Source organism: Eurypyga helias, unplaced genomic scaffold, assembly GCF_000690775.1.
Source record: "Eurypyga helias isolate BGI_N326 unplaced genomic scaffold, ASM69077v1 scaffold38452, whole genome shotgun sequence".
In the NCBI taxonomy this organism is placed as follows: Eukaryota; Metazoa; Chordata; class Aves; order Eurypygiformes; family Eurypygidae; genus Eurypyga; species Eurypyga helias.
In genome coordinates, this window is record NW_010236003.1 from 6,596 (window position 1) to 23,876 (window position 17,281).

A 17,281-nucleotide genomic window follows, 5' to 3' on the forward strand; every position below is an offset into this window, starting at 1 on the left:
GTAGCCAAAACAACTCGGGACACAGATGGAGGAGCGACTGAGAGGACAGCAGTGAGCTGTGGGTCTGTGCTGCCTGGGCTTCCCTCTCACCTGGGTCGCTGCGAAATGGGGGCAAGAGCCCTGGCAGGACATGTAGGTGACTGTACAGAGGGGTTACGATGATGCCCGTTTCAGCGAGCCCCAGGGTTTCCCCACAAGAGCCCAGCCATGCCAAGCACCTGTGCGTGCCAGAGTCCTGGTGTTTCCCCGGTGCCAGGGTAGGATGAAGGCACGTGGCAAGTCAACTGCCCAGCATTTCCCCACATACCTCGCTTCTCCTTCCTGGTCTGCACAAACTCTGAGTGCCGCAGGGCGCTGGGAGCCGTCCGTCTGTAGAAGCTGTTTCGCTGCAGCATGGAGCCCACCCTGTTTGTTTCCTTGGCCTCCTGCTCCCAGATCTGGCTCCAGTCTGGCCGGCCTGTGCGTACCCTTGCCCATTCTGCTCCGCTGCTGCTCCTGGCTGGCATCCCGGGCCCTGGAGCTGCTTCTTCCAGGTCCTCACAGCCACTGTAGTCCACATCCTGTGTCTCCAACTGTGTGTAGCAGGTGCCTGACCCCAGGCTGCCACTACCATCTCCTGAGGACCAGGCTGCAAATGCAGGAGCTTCACCACCTCTGTCCAGGCTGCTGCGGTCCATGACATGGTCTTTGGGCTGCCTGTGTCGCTCAATGTCTTCTTGGTCTACTTGGTCCCTGACATCTATATACTGCCTTTCCTGCTGTCTGTATGACCCAGAGCCTGCATCCCCTCTGTACCACTCTTCCCCTTCCCTATGTATTTGATTGCCTCCATCCTCTCTATGTTGCCTTCTCCCCACCCTATACTCCCCAGAGTCCCTCTCCTGCCTACACCACCTTTCCTTTTCCCCATAATGTCTTTCATGCTCACTGCAGTCCCTAGAATCTCTGTCCTCTTGATACCACCTTCCCCTTTCCCTATAGTCTCCAGGGCCTCTATCCTCTCCATACTGTCTTCCCCCCTCCCTGTACTGCCGAGGTATTCTGTCCTCTCTGTACCGCCCTTCTCTTATCTCAGAACTGCAGTCTCTGTATCGAACACCCTCCCTCTCATACACCCTATAGCGTCTACCTTCTGTATCCTGGCTTTTGCCTGCCCAAGCACCATCTGCTCTCCTGTCATCCACATACTGGATATCTTCCTTCCAAACACCTCCACAGTCTCCATTCATGCTCTGTCGGTCCATGGAGGTGCCCTCCCCCCTCCTGCAGCCGTCCCAGCCGCTGTCTGCTCCGTGGCAGCCTGGGTCCTGCCTCCTCGCCCTGGGTCTGTCGTTGCAGCGAGCCTCACCATGCAGTGCGGCCACGTCCTCTCCCCGCACAGAACAGTCCTCATATTCCCAGCCGAGGAGCCGCGGCTCCTGCCTCGGATCCTCCACACCATGTTTCGTCCTGGGATAAGTGCACATAGTCCTGCTGGGGTGTGGCGAAGGTGCTGACTCCTTTTGCTACCTGCTCCCCAAGCCCAAGCTCAGACTTGCAGACACTGCTTCTCCGCTCTGCTCCAGTGCTCCCGTCCCAAGTGAAACACGGGTTCTGCTTCCTGAAACTGGCCAGCAAGGGTACGGAGAGGCGCTGGCCCAATCGCTGCCAGTCCTGGCCTCCTCCACCTGCTGCCCAAAGTAATCAGTAACCAGCTCAGGAGGGAGGCTGGGGCTGGGCTGGCTCTCACTGCCCAAACCGGCTCCACGGCTTTGCCAAAGCCTCTCGGAAGGCGGCTCAGAGGCAGGGAAAAGGAGGGCACTGAAGCATGTGGAGGCCCTGCCCCAAAAGCAAGTCCTCAGGGAAGGGAAACAGAGAGACTGTGGGAAGCCACAAACCAGAGATGGGATACCAGATCTCCTTCCATGGCCTTCACAGTCCCGCCGGCACAGAGGCTAAACGACATAGTCTAGCAGAGGCTGGGCTCTGCTCCACACCTCATGGGGGAAAACCAAGGCCTTCAGGCTGTCCCTGGCTCAGATCTGATGCTGAGGCCACCCTTTTTCCAGCCCTCACCCACAGATCCTGGGAAGAGAAGGAGAGCAGCAGCTCCCTGTGTGAGAGAGCATCGCTGAGTGGTGCCTATCCAGGGCCACACAGCCACAGCTGCCTGGCTCCCTGCTCCAGGGCGAGCAGCTGGTCCACCTGCTGAAAGGGACAGGCTTGAAGGGACTATCTGGGTTACAGAGTCCTGTGCCAACACACAACCTAAGTTTCCAGGAGGCTATAGAAACACGCACTCCAGTAACTCCTCTCACTGCAGAGTGCAATGTATTCCCAGTTTGCCATGTCAAACGCAGGAGCTCCTATGAGAAACCGAGAGACGACCACACCATGCCCTAGATACAAAGCAGGAGAGTCCATAGATGCCATCCACATCTCAGGTTCTTGCAACACTTGTTAGGTATGCACAGCCAATGCTCCCAGCTGGTAGAAGACAAAAATAAAACCCATGGACACTCCTACTCCAACAGCAGGAGGGCAAGCACTAATCCTGCCCAAGCCTGGTGAACAGTGAAACCCTCAGTGTGCACACAAGACATGCCAAAGAAGCAACCTGCGAATTTTAAACATGTATTTTAGAAAATCACATACTTTCTGCTCTTCCTTTGGCTCCCCAAAGAACACACCAAGCGGCTGGGCTCTCACCAGCCCTACCTGTGTTTGCTGGTCAATGCTCAGGGAAAGCTTTTCTCCCTCCAGCATGCCTCCATGTTCCCCTAACAGCAGCAAGGCAGAGGCCACGCCTGAGGCATGGTGCAAGCATGTTTTGCTGAGGTGATGGCAACACCACATTACTGATCTACCCCACTGCACCACAGCTGGGCTTGCAAGCCCGAGACACGCTCTCTGGCCACACTCAGAGGTAGCAGGGGAGTTGCGACAGAGCGTAGGTAGGGCACATCTATCAGAGGACCAGAGAGGCTGCTTATAAATCCTCAGGTCTCTTGAAGTGGTGAAAAATCCCCTAAGACTACTAAAAGTATAACTTGACATGTAGGATGTTTCAGGGTGGTGTTAAGTTTCTGCCTGAACCTTCCAGTACCAGAGGTTCAGGAAACCTTTCCCCACAAGATACATCCCATCCGATTTCCTTTGATCCAGCCTAGATTTTCCTCTTCCTACCTTCAAGTTATTTCATCTAGCTTCAAATCCTCTAAGCCTCCTTCTAAGTATCCCTCTTGCATGCCACTGACGTGGAGGCTGTTTGTCACCCTGTTTCCCTGCTGCACCTGTATCATCCTTCGTTCCCATGTGCTCTGCATCAGACGCGATCCTGCAGCAAAGCGCCTGGGCTCCCCAGCACTGATAAAGCAGTGGGAGGATGGAGGCAATGAAGTCAGAGTGAGTAATCCCCAGGCAGGAGCTGGCATTTCACTCCACCTCCCGCGTGCAGTGCCTACATTTCCTGCACATCGTGGGTTTCGATAACAGAACTGCGGTGTCAGTGCTCCTGGGAGAAGCTGGGGAAGGGACTGTGGGAGATGTACGTGGTCCCGTCTTTCCATTCTGCCTGCTGTAATATCAAGTCTAATGTAATTAACAGCACTGATCTTTATATGGCATCTTTGGGTTTCAAAGCCCAAATGTGCTGATATAAACAGGGCAAATTTCTCTTCCCTGACTAATTTTTCTGGGCTATATGGACAAAAGCCCCCTTTTCAGCTGCAGGCATGCCGCAATTTAAAGCTCTCTGTTGCTGTTACCAACAGCAAAGCATCATTTTCCTGTCCTGGACACCATGAACAGCAGGAGCACAGAGGCAGGCTTTACTTTCTGCCCACTAACCCTCCCCCCCTTCCCACGCCAGGTTCAGTGCCATTCTGTGCATCCCCCTCATTTGACTGACAAGTCCCCAGAGGTCTGTATCACCACCAGAGCAGAAACCGCAGCAAACTCAGTGCCCTGACAGGCTGAAGGCAGTCACGCCACAGACACCACTGAGATCCTACTGCAGGAGCACCGTCAACGCCACTCTGAAGCTGCTGCTCACTCCCCTACAGCTAAGGAGGGATGAGGCAGGGAGGTTGGACCTGCAGCAGCTGTGGGTTTTGTTTGAGAGGAAGGCCACATTAGGAACAGATCAGAGAAGGGCTCTGGATGCATGGTGGGGCTGGAAGAAGAGATCAGAGAGTTGGAAGCAGAAGAGGGGGCGAGCAAGGCCATGTGAGGGATGTCCACAGAATGTCCCTGTGGTTCTCTGAGGCAAAATCATGATTTGTACCGCAACAATGCTTACAAAACCAACCAAAATCAGGAATTAAAGGAAAGACTGGCTTCAGCAGCGCCTGTATGTGGCAGGGGCCAGCTGTCCTCCTGAAGCACGCCCATCCCATGCCGCTGCAGACTCACCTCTCAGCTCCTGCAGCTCCATGCTCAGGCCCTCGATGTTGGAGTCACAGAAGTCAAGGTTTTCCAGGGTCTCCGCTCTCACCAGCTCATCCTGCTGCTCCTCCAGCATCAGGCTTAGCTCAGCGCGGGTCTTGCCATAAGCCTCCAGGTCTCGCTCCACCTCTCTGATCCTCGTCAGCAAAATGGAGCGGGGGGAAGCTGATCCTGCCCGTGTTGAATCCTCACGTCCCTCCTCCACCCGCTGCTCCTGGGCACTGGGTTGAAGCTGTGGAGGGGCCGCGTTCTTCCGCTGGCTGCTCGATGGAGGTCGGGGTGCAGGCCGGGAGGGCTTGACCGAGAAGGACAGAGACCTGCCTTTGGGCACCTGGCCAGCCAGCGCATGCACAGGGGTTGTCGCAAGACTGCTAGGGCGAGGAGGGGGTGGCCTCAGGGCCTTCCTCCTCTCTGGCTGCCTGGCGTGGGGGGCACACTCAGGAGACCCACGGACTATGTCCTTCTCAGAGCTGTAGTCCAAGATAGAGAAGTGGCGGGAGACCTTGTCCTGCTCAGCTCCAGTACTCGACAGGCTCTTCTCAAACTGCGCCAGCTGCTCTGTCAGTTTGGAGTCAAGGTCCGTGGTGCCATCCCCCTGCGCTGTGAGCGGACAGCAATCCCCCCAGCTCCCAGCCCATGTGTCCAGGCCCACCTGAGCACCTCCCAAGCTGGAGGAAGAATGTTTGGACTTCTCCTGTTGATTGTCCACCCAACCATCCAGGTCCTGTGCGCTGCTCTGGCTCTCCTGAGGCTTGGATGCTGCCCAGCTGTTAGGAGAAGAAATCACCTGGCTTCTGGAAGGATCTGGGGGGGAGTGAGGAGTCTGTGGGGGCACAGTGGGACTGCCTTCATCGTACTTAGGCAGGGTGTGAATTTCTGAGTCTCCTGGGGAGGCTGAAACTGTCCCCTCAGGCTCCACTTCACCTGCTTGGCCAGGCCTGTTGCCCCATTGGGGAGGCAGCTGAGCAGTGGGGAGAAGGCCATTGACTGTCTCTGTGCAGTCAAAGGAGGGGGAGTCTTCTGTGCCTTTGGGATGTGGCCCTTGCTGTCCTGTGCCAGGAAAGGCCTGATGCTGCTTCAAATCTGTGCCAAGGTGACCTTCTGTTCTCCCTGCCGTGTGAGACAAAACGGTGTCAGGCTCAGGGTGTGCATGCAAGCCATCCTCCTCTTCCCTGTCATCTTTCTCTGGCAAAGGAAGAGCTTTGAAGCAGGTGCTTTCTGGGTCTTGATGGATGGTGACCTGACAGCTGCCTTCACCTTGGGGATCTCCAGCACCCTTCTTTTCCCTGCAAGGCTCAGAAGCTTCCAGCCTCACAAATCTGTGTGGAAAGATGCCGCATTTCCCTCTCAGCTCCCCCTCTAGCCAGCCATCCTCCAGAATGCCTATGATCCGAATCCTGTCACCCACATCAAAATCCAGTTCCTTGGACTCCAGGGCTTGGAACTGATAGAGGGCCACACCATAGGTGCTCCCTGGCTCCTCATCCTCCTTGGGGGGTACCTCCACTGTCCCATTGGTGTCACAAGTCCCTGTGGGCTCTGGATCCACAGAGGCTCCTGGTGCTCGCAAAGGAGTGAGCAGTTCCACAAAACCCTCTGGGAAGATGCCCCTGTGGCCTCTGAGCTCGCCTTCAAACCAGCCAGGCTCTGGGACACCAACAATGTTGATCACATCCCCTTCCCTGAAGTCCAGTTCCTCCTCCAGCTGAGCAGACAGGTCCATCAGGGCCCGGGCTTGGCCCAGTGAGTAGGCAGGCACCTCCAGGAGAGCACTCTGGGACAGCTGATGGCTCCGAACTGAAAGGCACAGCTCCCGCACACATGATGAGGGGAAAAAGCCCTTGGAACCCCAGCTGCTTCGGCCCTGGAGCCAGCTGGAGGCCAGTGACCCCCCCAGGACCACGAGGTCTCCTGCAGGGAATGAGACACACCAGTTCAAAACCATGCTCATGATTGCTTCCCACCTTTTATTCCTGCCTCTCCATGTCCTTCCTGGCTGTGGGTAAGGTCTGGCACTCTGCACAGAGCACACTGCGTACTGGGGATATACAAGAGCACAGAACAGCGGTACGGCACAAAGCATCGGCAGCCTCTTGCACACACATATCTAAGAGATAGGGTTTTGGCTGCTAAGCCATGAAGTTGCACCAAGGCTTTGATTTCTGTCCCTAATGCAAGTCTAAGATTTGGGGACTGGAGGGCAGTTAACAGGCAGCTCTAAGTTTACTATGATCACACGACTTCAATACTGGGATAAAACTCCCAGTGTAAGTGCAGTATGAGAACTGGTATGAGAGTGGCAGAAGCCCAAAGGTCCATGGTAGATTTGACATGACCCATGTCATGAGGTATTAGGAAATTCCCTGTCTCTCCTGCCACTCTAGTCAGGATGCTGTGACTAGGTTCACGTTTCTGGAAGGACAGGTGAGGGTTATGAGATGTAAAGCAATGGAAGGGAATGGAGATTACCTCTTTGCAATGACAAGCTCCCTGGCTCTTGAGATGTGAAGTCACTGGTACAAACAAACAGTTTTTCTCCCTGCTTCAAAGGGGGAATATCCACAGGTTCCACAAAGCTGCTAGGAAACTGTCCTAAAACAAGAAGCAGTTGTTGACAGTGAGTCTTTCCTGTAGCCCACCACCACTCCCTCCACCCTCCTTTCAGATTTCGGGATCTATTAATCTCTTGCTAAAGCAAAATATCCACCTACCCAGGGTGCTTCAACAGCATGGTGGAAGAGGAACGAGTGTGGGAGCCAGGAATTCCTGAGGTTTTAAATGCTTAAGAGCTAACAGAGAACAAAAGCTTTGTGCCCTCGGCTCACTCCAGGCAACCAACAGGCTGTGTTTATTACTGGGACTATGCCATCAGCATGGAGTTTCTGGGAACAGACATACTAGGTTTTCTCTGACTGCTTGCTTCCCAGTTCAGAGCTGTGATGAGGGCGGGCAGACCCAGCAGTCCCGGACCACGGGACCAGTGTCTTGTCAGGATGTGGCACAGGATGTGGCAGAGCCCACTGCAAAGGCCACTAAAAAATGTTATTCATATCTTTTGTAATTTGTAGCAAGGGGATGTGATCAAGTATGTGCCAGTAGCTCTTCCAGCATTCACTCCTGATGAACCTATATGGCATCCATGTTCTCCAATAAAACCTGGAGACACTGTATCCTAGACATCCAGAATTTTGCAGTGGGTTTAGGTTTAGGCAGTTTGGCATCTGTTGTCATTAACCTGAGCTGCAACCCGCAGCCCACAGGCTGCTAGCTTCAGTGCCTTCCTTCACAGGTTCAACCAACTCTCTCTCTTTTTCCATGTCTTAAGTTTCCTGCTCTGTACATGGAAACAACCTAATGTTGTTAGAAAGGAAGTCATAGAGCTCCATTAATTATTGCCCACAGAGTATTATTTTTGGTAGGCTGCAGCACCTCCACAGCTTCTATTCAAAAGAGCTTTTTCCCTACCACTTTATCTTAGAAAACTGGGCAGAAAACTACAAAAAGGAATGCAAGTGAGTTTTGCGTTAAAGGTCAGTAAAAAACATTCGGTTTGACTTCAGCATGTTTCTTTATCTTTGAGCTATGACATACATCTGTTTATTATTCTTTAATAGAATCATCTTCTCGAGAACTAGCGCATCAGTTATGCTGGGAGACAAAACTGCAGTGACGTAGATAACTGGTGATTTCTGCAGAAGTAATCTGTGCCCAGTGACTTCAGCAGCAGGATCAGGCACGCATCTGTTCAATGCCATTTATCAGCTATGTGGACCACAGGAGAGAAGTCTTCCTCTCCACCTTTGCTCCTGTCCGTCTTTGTTTTAGGCAGGAGACAGCTCATGGCTGGTAGCAGAGCCCAGACTGCTGCTGTGATAGCAGCCCCATCTCCACAGTCAGGAATGACAAGCCAGTCCCACCTTCATGCTGAAAACAGTCAAGAGGCCTGGTTTTCATCTCCCTGAGAGCTCACACATCCTCTCGACATCAGTATTAAGAAGAGAAAGAGCTGCTTAAACAGGGACTAAGAGACTCTTGTTTCATTAAGAGCATTTTGCTGCTTCAAAGTTTTTCACACCCATCCAAAAGTTTAAGAGACTTGCACACTACTTCAGACACCCAGATATTGATGGAAGCTTGTACAGGAAAATGCTTTAAAGCGGAAAGGAGGAAGTGGGGCTGAGTCAGAAGGCTTGGAGGGACACACAGACTCTGTCACTGTGTCTCCCACTGACTTGACCTGACGAGGTCACTTGGATGTGGATGCATTTCCACTCTCAGTGCATCTGTTTCCTCTCTCCCCTTCCACTGCCACAGCAGGTCAGCACATAAACCGGCCAGGAAATGGGCTGTCTCACCAGAGGACGGAGCAACTAGTATTGTGAAGCTCTCAGCTCCTCGAGAACTGACCCTCCACTAATCTCTCTCAAAAAATGAGCTGTCAGAATAGTTGACGCAAAGCTGACAGACCAGTGGCAGGCAACCTGCACCCTCAGTCCCAAGCAAAGTCCCATGAAGGATTTAGTAAATCACATCTGGTCCTGCACAGTGCTGGCCAAGGGAAGGCGTGCTCATGGAATGGACGTTTAGCTGGCATATCTACGAATCCAGGTGCAGGCGCTTCCAGATCTTACCTGTGACACCTTCCTTCTTGCCGAGGAGCCAGAACTCATCCACCACAGCCAGCACCTCGATGACATCTCCCACAAAGAGAGGCAGCTCTTCAGAGACGCTGGGACAGAAATCAAAGACTGCTCGTACCACGGAACCAGCCTCCATTGTGTGGGGTCTGAAGGCGGATCAGCACCTAACGCTGAGACACAACAGGAAGTTTGTTAGCAGACTGAAACACCTGAAATTATCACATAATATGCTCAGAAAGTAAAACCCTTCCTAAGCACAGGAGGCAGGAACAGTGCAAGGGGGTCCTGTCCTGAGTTCCCTGAAACCCCTCTCCATGTGAGGCATGCCACAGGAGACAAGGGTCTCCAGCAAGGCAGCCCCCATGGTCTAACCTGCCTTGTCCAGCCCCTTTGGTTATTTCTGTGGGGACATGTGTTTGTACTGCCACGGGGGGAGAAGCAGCAAGAACACTGGAAGTGAATTCCCGTCAGGAAGGAAGCAAGAGGAGGGGAGGAAGCTCAGCGCTTCCCTGACATGCAGGGCAGGGCTCTGAGCCCACCAGGGCTGGGTGGGCAGATAGCACCACTCACTTGCATTGTCCCACCACGCATGCTCTGGTGGGATGGGCACAGGCATCCCGCTCCCAACACCACCGCTCAGGGCCACAGGAACTGCGTGCTGGAGCAGCGTCACTCTTCTGCCCAGCAAGAGAAGAGGCACAGATTCCACTCGGGCAAGCTCACCACACCATCCTCTTCCCTGCTGGTGAACTCTTCCCACCCTCGCCTGGGCTGACGCATCCTGGGCATCCTCAGACCTGGCTGGAAATGCCCCTTCTGCCTTCTAGGTACGAGGCTCAGACATCCCCTGGGAATCCTTGGTAGAAGCCAGGCTGAGATCAGGGTGCAGACCCTGTTCAAGGCTCTGGAGCCAAGGCTGAAATTCCCCCTAGCAGGGAACCTGAAGGTGGGCAAAGATGTCCCAATCAAAGGCTATGTCCTGGATTCCCCCTTCCTCTGGAAGCAGCTGCTGAGCCAGGACACTTTCCTGTGTCATCTTTGCTTTGTACCAAACAGCTTAATTATCAAGGCAACGCACCGTACCAAGGCAGCAGCAGTCCTGCAGCTTCAGCTGCTCCTTCCCCTCCTCCCAGATCCCTTGGGAGGGGAACTCAAAGGTGCATCCGCTCAAGGCAACCAGGAACCCTAAGATTATTCCTCAACATCTGCACCTCAAACTGGTGAGTGCTTCCCTTCATCTTCCCGTCCCGCTGCAATTACGGGCAGAGCACGGACTGCTGACACCTCTCCAAGGTGCATTCAGAACCCTGCTCTCTGCGATGCAGACGGGATCCTCCCGTCACAGAGTCCCTGCTCCGTGCGGTCGGACACAACGTCACTGCAACGGGACCCAACCTCCTCCCCTCCTGAAGCGCCTCTACGTGCAGAGCGAACAGTCACCCTCCAAGTGCCGCCCAGCCGGCAATACCCGTCCCGTACTCAGCACGGCTTGTCAAGCCATCCCGCCTAGCTAACACAGCAGAAAGAGCCCCGTGACGACACACACCACCACCCACAGGAAACACACAGGGCCCCCAGGCCCCCGTGTTTCTCCACACAGCCCACCTGTATCCTGGAGAGTCAGGAAGAGGGGAAGCTTAACACAGGGAGGAGAAAAACATCCCCGCTAGCGAGGTGCAGCCAACTTCCAGCCAGAGTGCCAGCAGGAGATCCAGCCAGGGAAAGGCCTTCTGCTGACGGGACTGCTCTGTTTATCCAGTCCGACTCACCTCCCGGGAACAAAGTGGGTTTGTACTCGGCAGGAACAGCTTCCTCAGCACGTCCCTCTCCACCCCCAGCTGTGCCCCTGCTGCAGCCAGCATGCTGCGCCCCGGCCCCCGGCCACTCTCACCTCTGCCGCCCCGTCCGCCACTCCTATAGCTCTCCACTGCCTTTCCCGTAGCACGTGGGCTCCTTGGGGCACAGGCTGTCTCTTTGTCACCAGCGTTGTGCTGGCTGTACAAACAAAGAGCCCAATATCCAGCAGCCGACAGCACTCTGCCACCAAAAAGAGATGAATGGACTGGAGTGAATCAGGAGCACAAAGAGCTGCAGTTCAGGGTAGCAGGAACCTACTGAGGCAGAAGGAGCAACAGTATTAAAACCATGACCATGTGGAGCAGGGAAAAAGATGGAAGAGCCATCAATTAGCTTGAAAATAGCTTGTTTGAGGTGGGGTGGCTGGGAGAAGCTGCTGCATGCTCTGACGGGAATAGGAGAGGAGCAGCGACAGGCGCAGCAGTAGCTGCCGCTTGCAGGCACCTGGGGCTGCCCTCCACCCTGCTCACTCAGCTCCGGGTCCTAGGAATCCTTGCCAAACTCGGAATATGCAAACTTCACAGCTGCACTGGACAAAGTGGGAAAAATAATTGCCACAATAATTGCTGCCTCGGGGTAGTTTCTCCAGGAATACACGATGGTACAGTGAGATTTCTTGCATCTTTTCTGTCAAAGGTGTAACCTAAGAGTGGGTGTAACGCATGGTGTGTGCTGCAGACTCAAACCCTGGCTTTGCTGCAACCGCTGAGGCTGGGGATACAGCCCTCCCACTGCCCTGGGCTCGGATCCTGCCCATGAAACAACAGTGTCACTTCTTTAACGCACCTGCAGCTCTGGGGACTCACTCATTAAAATGTACATGATTTTCCAACGTGACAGAAGATCGAGAGGAGCGGGCAGGATTGCAATTGTTCTGCCTTGTATATATTAATGGCAGTTATAATAAAACATGGGCACTAACATATTCATGTGAAAAACATTCCCTGAGAGCCTGCCAATGAGGCAAGAAAGCATGAAGTAACCGCTGGAAGTGCCAAAAAAAGAATCCCAACAAGCTCATGTTCCCTCAGGAGTACCAAGAAGAGCAGGATCACTCCCTGACTCCATCAGAATCTAGACAGTATGCCCCTGTATTTGAAAGCAGTGAATCAGTCTTGTGGGGTTTGCTTGCTCCATAACATGAACTGAACACAAAATATTATGTTTTCCAGGATCTTGGCCTTGTCTTACTCCATGGAGTGCTGCCTGCCAACGTTTTCTCCAAACCACACCTAGAGAAGGAAGCCTCCCAGCATCTTCTACACTGGAAACTTACTGAATCCAAATCTTCAGGCTTAACAGTGGACCCCAGCTTCTCCCAGATCCACCCTAGACCTGGCGAAAACAGACATCCAGCAGTAGCTTGCGCAGAGGCTCCATCAGGAAGAGCAGATTGCAGGGGGAGCTGGGCTGCGCTTGCGATCCCCAGTGAGTCACGGCTCCTGGCTCAGCACCATCCCCTCTCACCTCAAGAACGGGTGATCCCTGCCTGCCGGGGGGGGACAGAGGGAGGGCTCCTCCGCAACTGAGCAAACACCAGGACCTCACGCTGGCAGGGGTCAGGACTACGCGCTGCAGGCCTCTTGCCCCCGCCCAGCAGCAGACCCACATCCAAAGACAGCCTCACTGTGCAAGTATGAAGCTGCAGCGAGCGGCGCACTCGCCCCGCTGAGAACACGCTGTCTCTGTCTCGCTGCCTGATCCTGCGCAAACTAGGTAACGTGTTCATGGCGCCTGACGGCAGCCCACCCGGTGCCAAGCTCCGGGCCTGACACAACAGCATTGTGCAGCAAGGCAGAGAATGGATTCCCAGTGCATTAATCACTCCCCCAGCCTGCCGGCATGCTTGCTCAGCGCACATTACCTCCATGGAAGACTGCCTATCCCATTTTGCCATTAGCTCTGGAGCATGTCTGGTCCAGCGTGGGCTGATGAAAGGAGGGACCAGAATGAAATGAGGGCTATTAACTCTGTTACAATATTATTTTGAGACCTTCAGCACAGATTGGATCAGGCCACAGCTGCCAACAGAAGGCTTTTACACACTGACTCAGACAACTTCTCGCATCCCTCCTCTCTTTTTGCAGCTGAAATCGGGCAGTGTAAGTCTCAAACAATGGCCTGGCCAGCACCAAATTATTGTCAAGCATTTGCTCAAAATTCCGTTGCCTGCATGGCACCAGACCTACTGAAGATGATGATATAAATGCGCTTTTTGAATCTTTTTAATGGTAACTGTGAGCAAACAAGTCTTTGATGAACTTCTGTACCTCAGAAACAGGAGTTCTGTCTTCCCTTTTTTTGCTGAAAGACACTGAAGCAAGGATTTCAAGCACTTAAGAGCTAAGGCAGCAACATGAAGAGACCACTTTAGGCTGATTACAAGGAGTATTAATAGCCCCAGTAAAAGCACAGACCCAAAGGGTTTGCAGACAGATAATCTGGTGGTAGACCCAAAGCATTGATCAGATCATGAGATAAAAAGCAGTGACGGATGGATGCCACAAATTTAGCAGAAAAACCCACAAAACTTCATGGGTGGTATCACCACTTGTTTCTCTCAAAATAACACCTTTCAGCTTCTCACTCAAGAGGCAGCGCTGTTAGAACTGGCTATGGTCAACATGACAGCACCGTCACTGAAAAACTAACAATTCACCAAACAGACCAAAACACGCAGTGTGAGCACACTTGGTTTGCATGAGGGACAAGTGGATTCTTGCGCAGCAGATGTCTCAGTCTCTATAAAAAACTTGCAGCCTGCCTGAGCAACAGACCAGGAAGAAGTCAGACTCCCAGAAATGTACAAAAGCCAAGTTTGTCCCAGAATGACTAAAGAAATTAATATTAAAAATATGAAACAATACTGCCAGTGATCTTTTTTAAACTGAAAACCACCATGCATTTCACCTTGGTCTTTTGAAGGCTCCTTACACTCGTGGTAACTCAATGCCTGTTCACTGAAAACACAATCCATCCCCAGAGATGGAGGTACCCTGTTCAGTGCACCCTCCAGCTGCTGGGTCTGGCTTCGACAGGAGGTTGGCTGCACTGCACTCCAGACGGCAGGATCAGTGGGAGGAAACCAGGAGTGATGCTTGGCTTCTCACACCATTGTGCCAAGAACTGAAGCTTACCAACTACGTGCTGAGGCACTCCTGCCCTTTTCCTGTTCCTCACTGTGGTCTCCAAACCTGGCCACCCTTCCTTCCCTACCTCCTTGCCCCAGTGCACCTGCACAGCCCTCAGCTGCACTTTGGGTTAGGCCATTGCCTGCACACATTGCTCACACCAGCCTTCAGAGCCGCCTCGCCAGCCCAAATCACTCCCCCTGCTCGGAGCAGAAATGTTGCTCTGTAAGCTCCCGGAGGTCCTTGCTCGCCTGCACATTCCTGGGTGGGATAAACAATACCCCGTTGAGCCAGGCCTCGGCTGGAGATAGTTCCAATGCAGGAACTGTGGCTACGGCAAACTGCAGAGCTGAGCCTACGAATCCCGACAGAATGAACAATGCAGCAAGCAGGGCAAAAACTCGACTAATAGTGCAGAGGAGAGGAGCCTTCTCCCACCAGAAAAATGCTGACCGCTGCAGCCCCTTGTTACGATGTGCTGCTTATCTCAGCAGATCCCAAAAAGCCCCCCTGCTGAGCTTCACACGGTGGGAAACAGGACATCTCCCCCCCTGCACTCCATCTCCTAACCCCATATGGCTGCCAGGAGGAGGAGACATCTCCTCACTTCAAACAGAAATGCTTATTTTCCTTTGTCTGTGACCTGATTACACCAAAAAACATTGAAATGGGTATTTAGGTTGGATCGTCAAGCTCTCCAGAATCAGGACCTCAACAGACAAGGGCTGCTATGGCCTCCCACCACACGTGTGACAGTTTGCATATCTGCCACATACCACACAATTCCGTTAAACCACTATTTCTTCCATCCAGCTGGGCCCCGGCTGTCACGGCGTTCTCACCTGCTCCATCGCAGATGTGGCTGGGGGCAGGCTGGTGGCATTTGTGCGAAGTATGTGTAGCGTGGGGAGGAAGGAAGAGGAGCTCGCGCTGGACAGAAGGTGAGCAAATGAAAGTCATCTGGAAACTAGAGCACCGCATCCATTCTTAATGCGGAACAGAACACCTTGTCACAACACGTGAGCAAGGAGACCGTGATGGATATTTAATCTCTGGCACTGGGGACCCAGGCACGCAAAGGCCAGAATACCAGCTTAGGAGACAAGTTTCCCAAATTCTGAATGGAGCGGCTGCACGCACCTTAGCGTACCCCTCACCGAGTCCTGTCTTCTCCCACCCCAAGGCATGCGGTTGTCTCTCTTGCCATTTTTGCAGACAGGCTAAAACGATACAACTTTGTAACAGACAAAACCCCAAGAGCAGTATTGCTTCTGCTGCGTGGTACCTGGGGCTGGGCTCCTGGGGACTGGTAGTATACAATCACAAAATTAGTCACTACACCTTGAGTACATACCCAGAACAGGTTGAACTGGGGCTACAGGGACATTCCTCAACACTGGAGCGCTTGACTTTACACCCTGAAGAGTATTTTTCAAGACAGCTTTGGATAGAAGCCTATTACAATGCTGGGCAGAGTGTCCAGAAATCTGGAAACTACTCGACTTCGACTTGGAAGTGCTGCCCTTTGCCTGCTTTTGCTCCTGTTCTGTGCTGCTCACCGTCTCCAAAGCATCTAAATCCCTGGCAGGGACTCTGCTGATGCCTGACATCACGTGGAACTCTTCAGAGCCTCTAGGTGCTCCTGAGAAAGAAGGAATAGATTTTGTTTCCTAACAGAAAGGTTATAAAAATAAGACAAAGTAAAAGCTGTGTCACTCAGAAGTGGGGTTGAGCAATCCTTAGGATGTGATTAGAAATATACTTTTGCTGGAGGTTGAGGGGAAATTATCAGTGAAGGTAATGAAGTGCGAAGGTAAGCACAACTCAACCTGTCCCACCCATCGTCACAAAGTCCATCTGAAGAGTCACCCACTGCAGGGACACCTCAACTGCACACTGAACCCCGAGATGTCACAGCCAAGCTTCCCGCGACGGCTAGCAGAGCTGGTGCTCAGCAAGGATCCGAGTGTCACTCCTTTCCTCTCCCCTGCTGCTCTGTTCCCGCCGCCCCGTTGCCAAGTTAACAGTTCTCTAAAATCATTTTATGTCCACACTAGTTTTTAACGTCACTGCTAATCCTGAGCAGAGCAGCTGGAGAGAGAACTGAAACCTTTGGCCTTGGCAGAGCATTTCAAGAACAGAACGGCAGAAGAAGGCAGCTCAGAGATGCAGGCATAATCGGCACTATCGGAGGGCCTTGCAAACAAGCAGGACACATTTAGACACCATGCCTGGCACGACTTGCAGCCAGACGAGTGAGTCAAGATGAGGGGGATGATGGTGACGTCTTGTAGCACGGTACAGAGGCTGTATCTGGCAAAGCATCTGCAAAACCGCAAATTCTGTATCTACAAACTCTTTTAGGCCTTTTGTGGAGGAAGACAGAATCGCGATGGAAGTGAAGAATGGCAGAGGCAAGTGGAGAGAGAGCCTTTTCAGAAGAAACAAAGTCATGAAACATGACAAACCTCAAAACAGATGTTACTAGCAATGCTTACGACACAGCTAGAGCCTTCCTAGATAGTACAGCAGGGAGAACAAGAGGTGAAAGGACAGAGGGGGGGGAGTACTTCAAACACCAGGAACAGCAGCAGAGATGTTTGAAGTCAGAGGCCAAATTATGTCAGGGATGGGATCAGCTGAGGCACCACTCAGGGTCAGTAAAAGGGTCAGCGCAGGAGCAGCAGCCACCTCTCAGGGGTACTGAGGATGAGTCAAACCTCCAGCCCCTGGCAAAGCCCCTGGAGGAGGCACCTCCAGTTGATCTCTGTTAAAAGTACAAGGTGACAGTGTCAGGCTGAGGGCGACACAGAAGGATTTGCGTTTGCTGGAGTGAGAACAGACGGGGCTGGCACAAGCAGCGCGGATGCTCTCATAGGAGCAGCGAGGGAAGCCAGAGTGCTGCAGCCTGGGGCTTCCGCTCTCCATGTGCAACCACCTGTGCCACCCCTCACCAGTGCCACTGCTCCAGGCTCCCGGTGCCAGACCACCCTAGGCCCTGAACGCCCACACTTTCTGCAGGGCCAGGTGGTCCCTGCAACAAGCTGTCCAGGCAATGCCAGCCACCACCGGCTGCACGCCTGCCTGGGGGGTGACCGCTGCGGGCGGCCACTGGCCCTACGGACACAGCTCCGGAGACGGAAATCCCAAAGGACGCAATGTGGGGTGTAGACGGCGGCTCCCGCTGTACCCCACAGCTACTCCGCGCTGTGGAGGTGCCCGAAGTGC

General features: G+C 53.2%; 1 protein-coding gene across 1 annotated transcript; it reads right to left on the reverse strand.

The window, feature by feature from the left end:
• Positions 1–307: 307 nt before the first annotated feature.
• LOC104506114 (dynamin-binding protein-like) lies at positions 308–9,201 on the reverse strand (the record flags this gene model as incomplete). Its single annotated transcript, XM_010146945.1, has 4 exons — positions 9,057–9,201; positions 6,895–7,017; positions 4,393–6,336; positions 308–616 (listed from the first exon to the last, which is right to left on the reverse strand). Coding segments are annotated over exons 1-4 (2,521 nt in total), but the record flags the coding sequence as incomplete, so codon positions are not given.
• Positions 9,202–17,281: the final 8,080 nt, after the last annotated feature.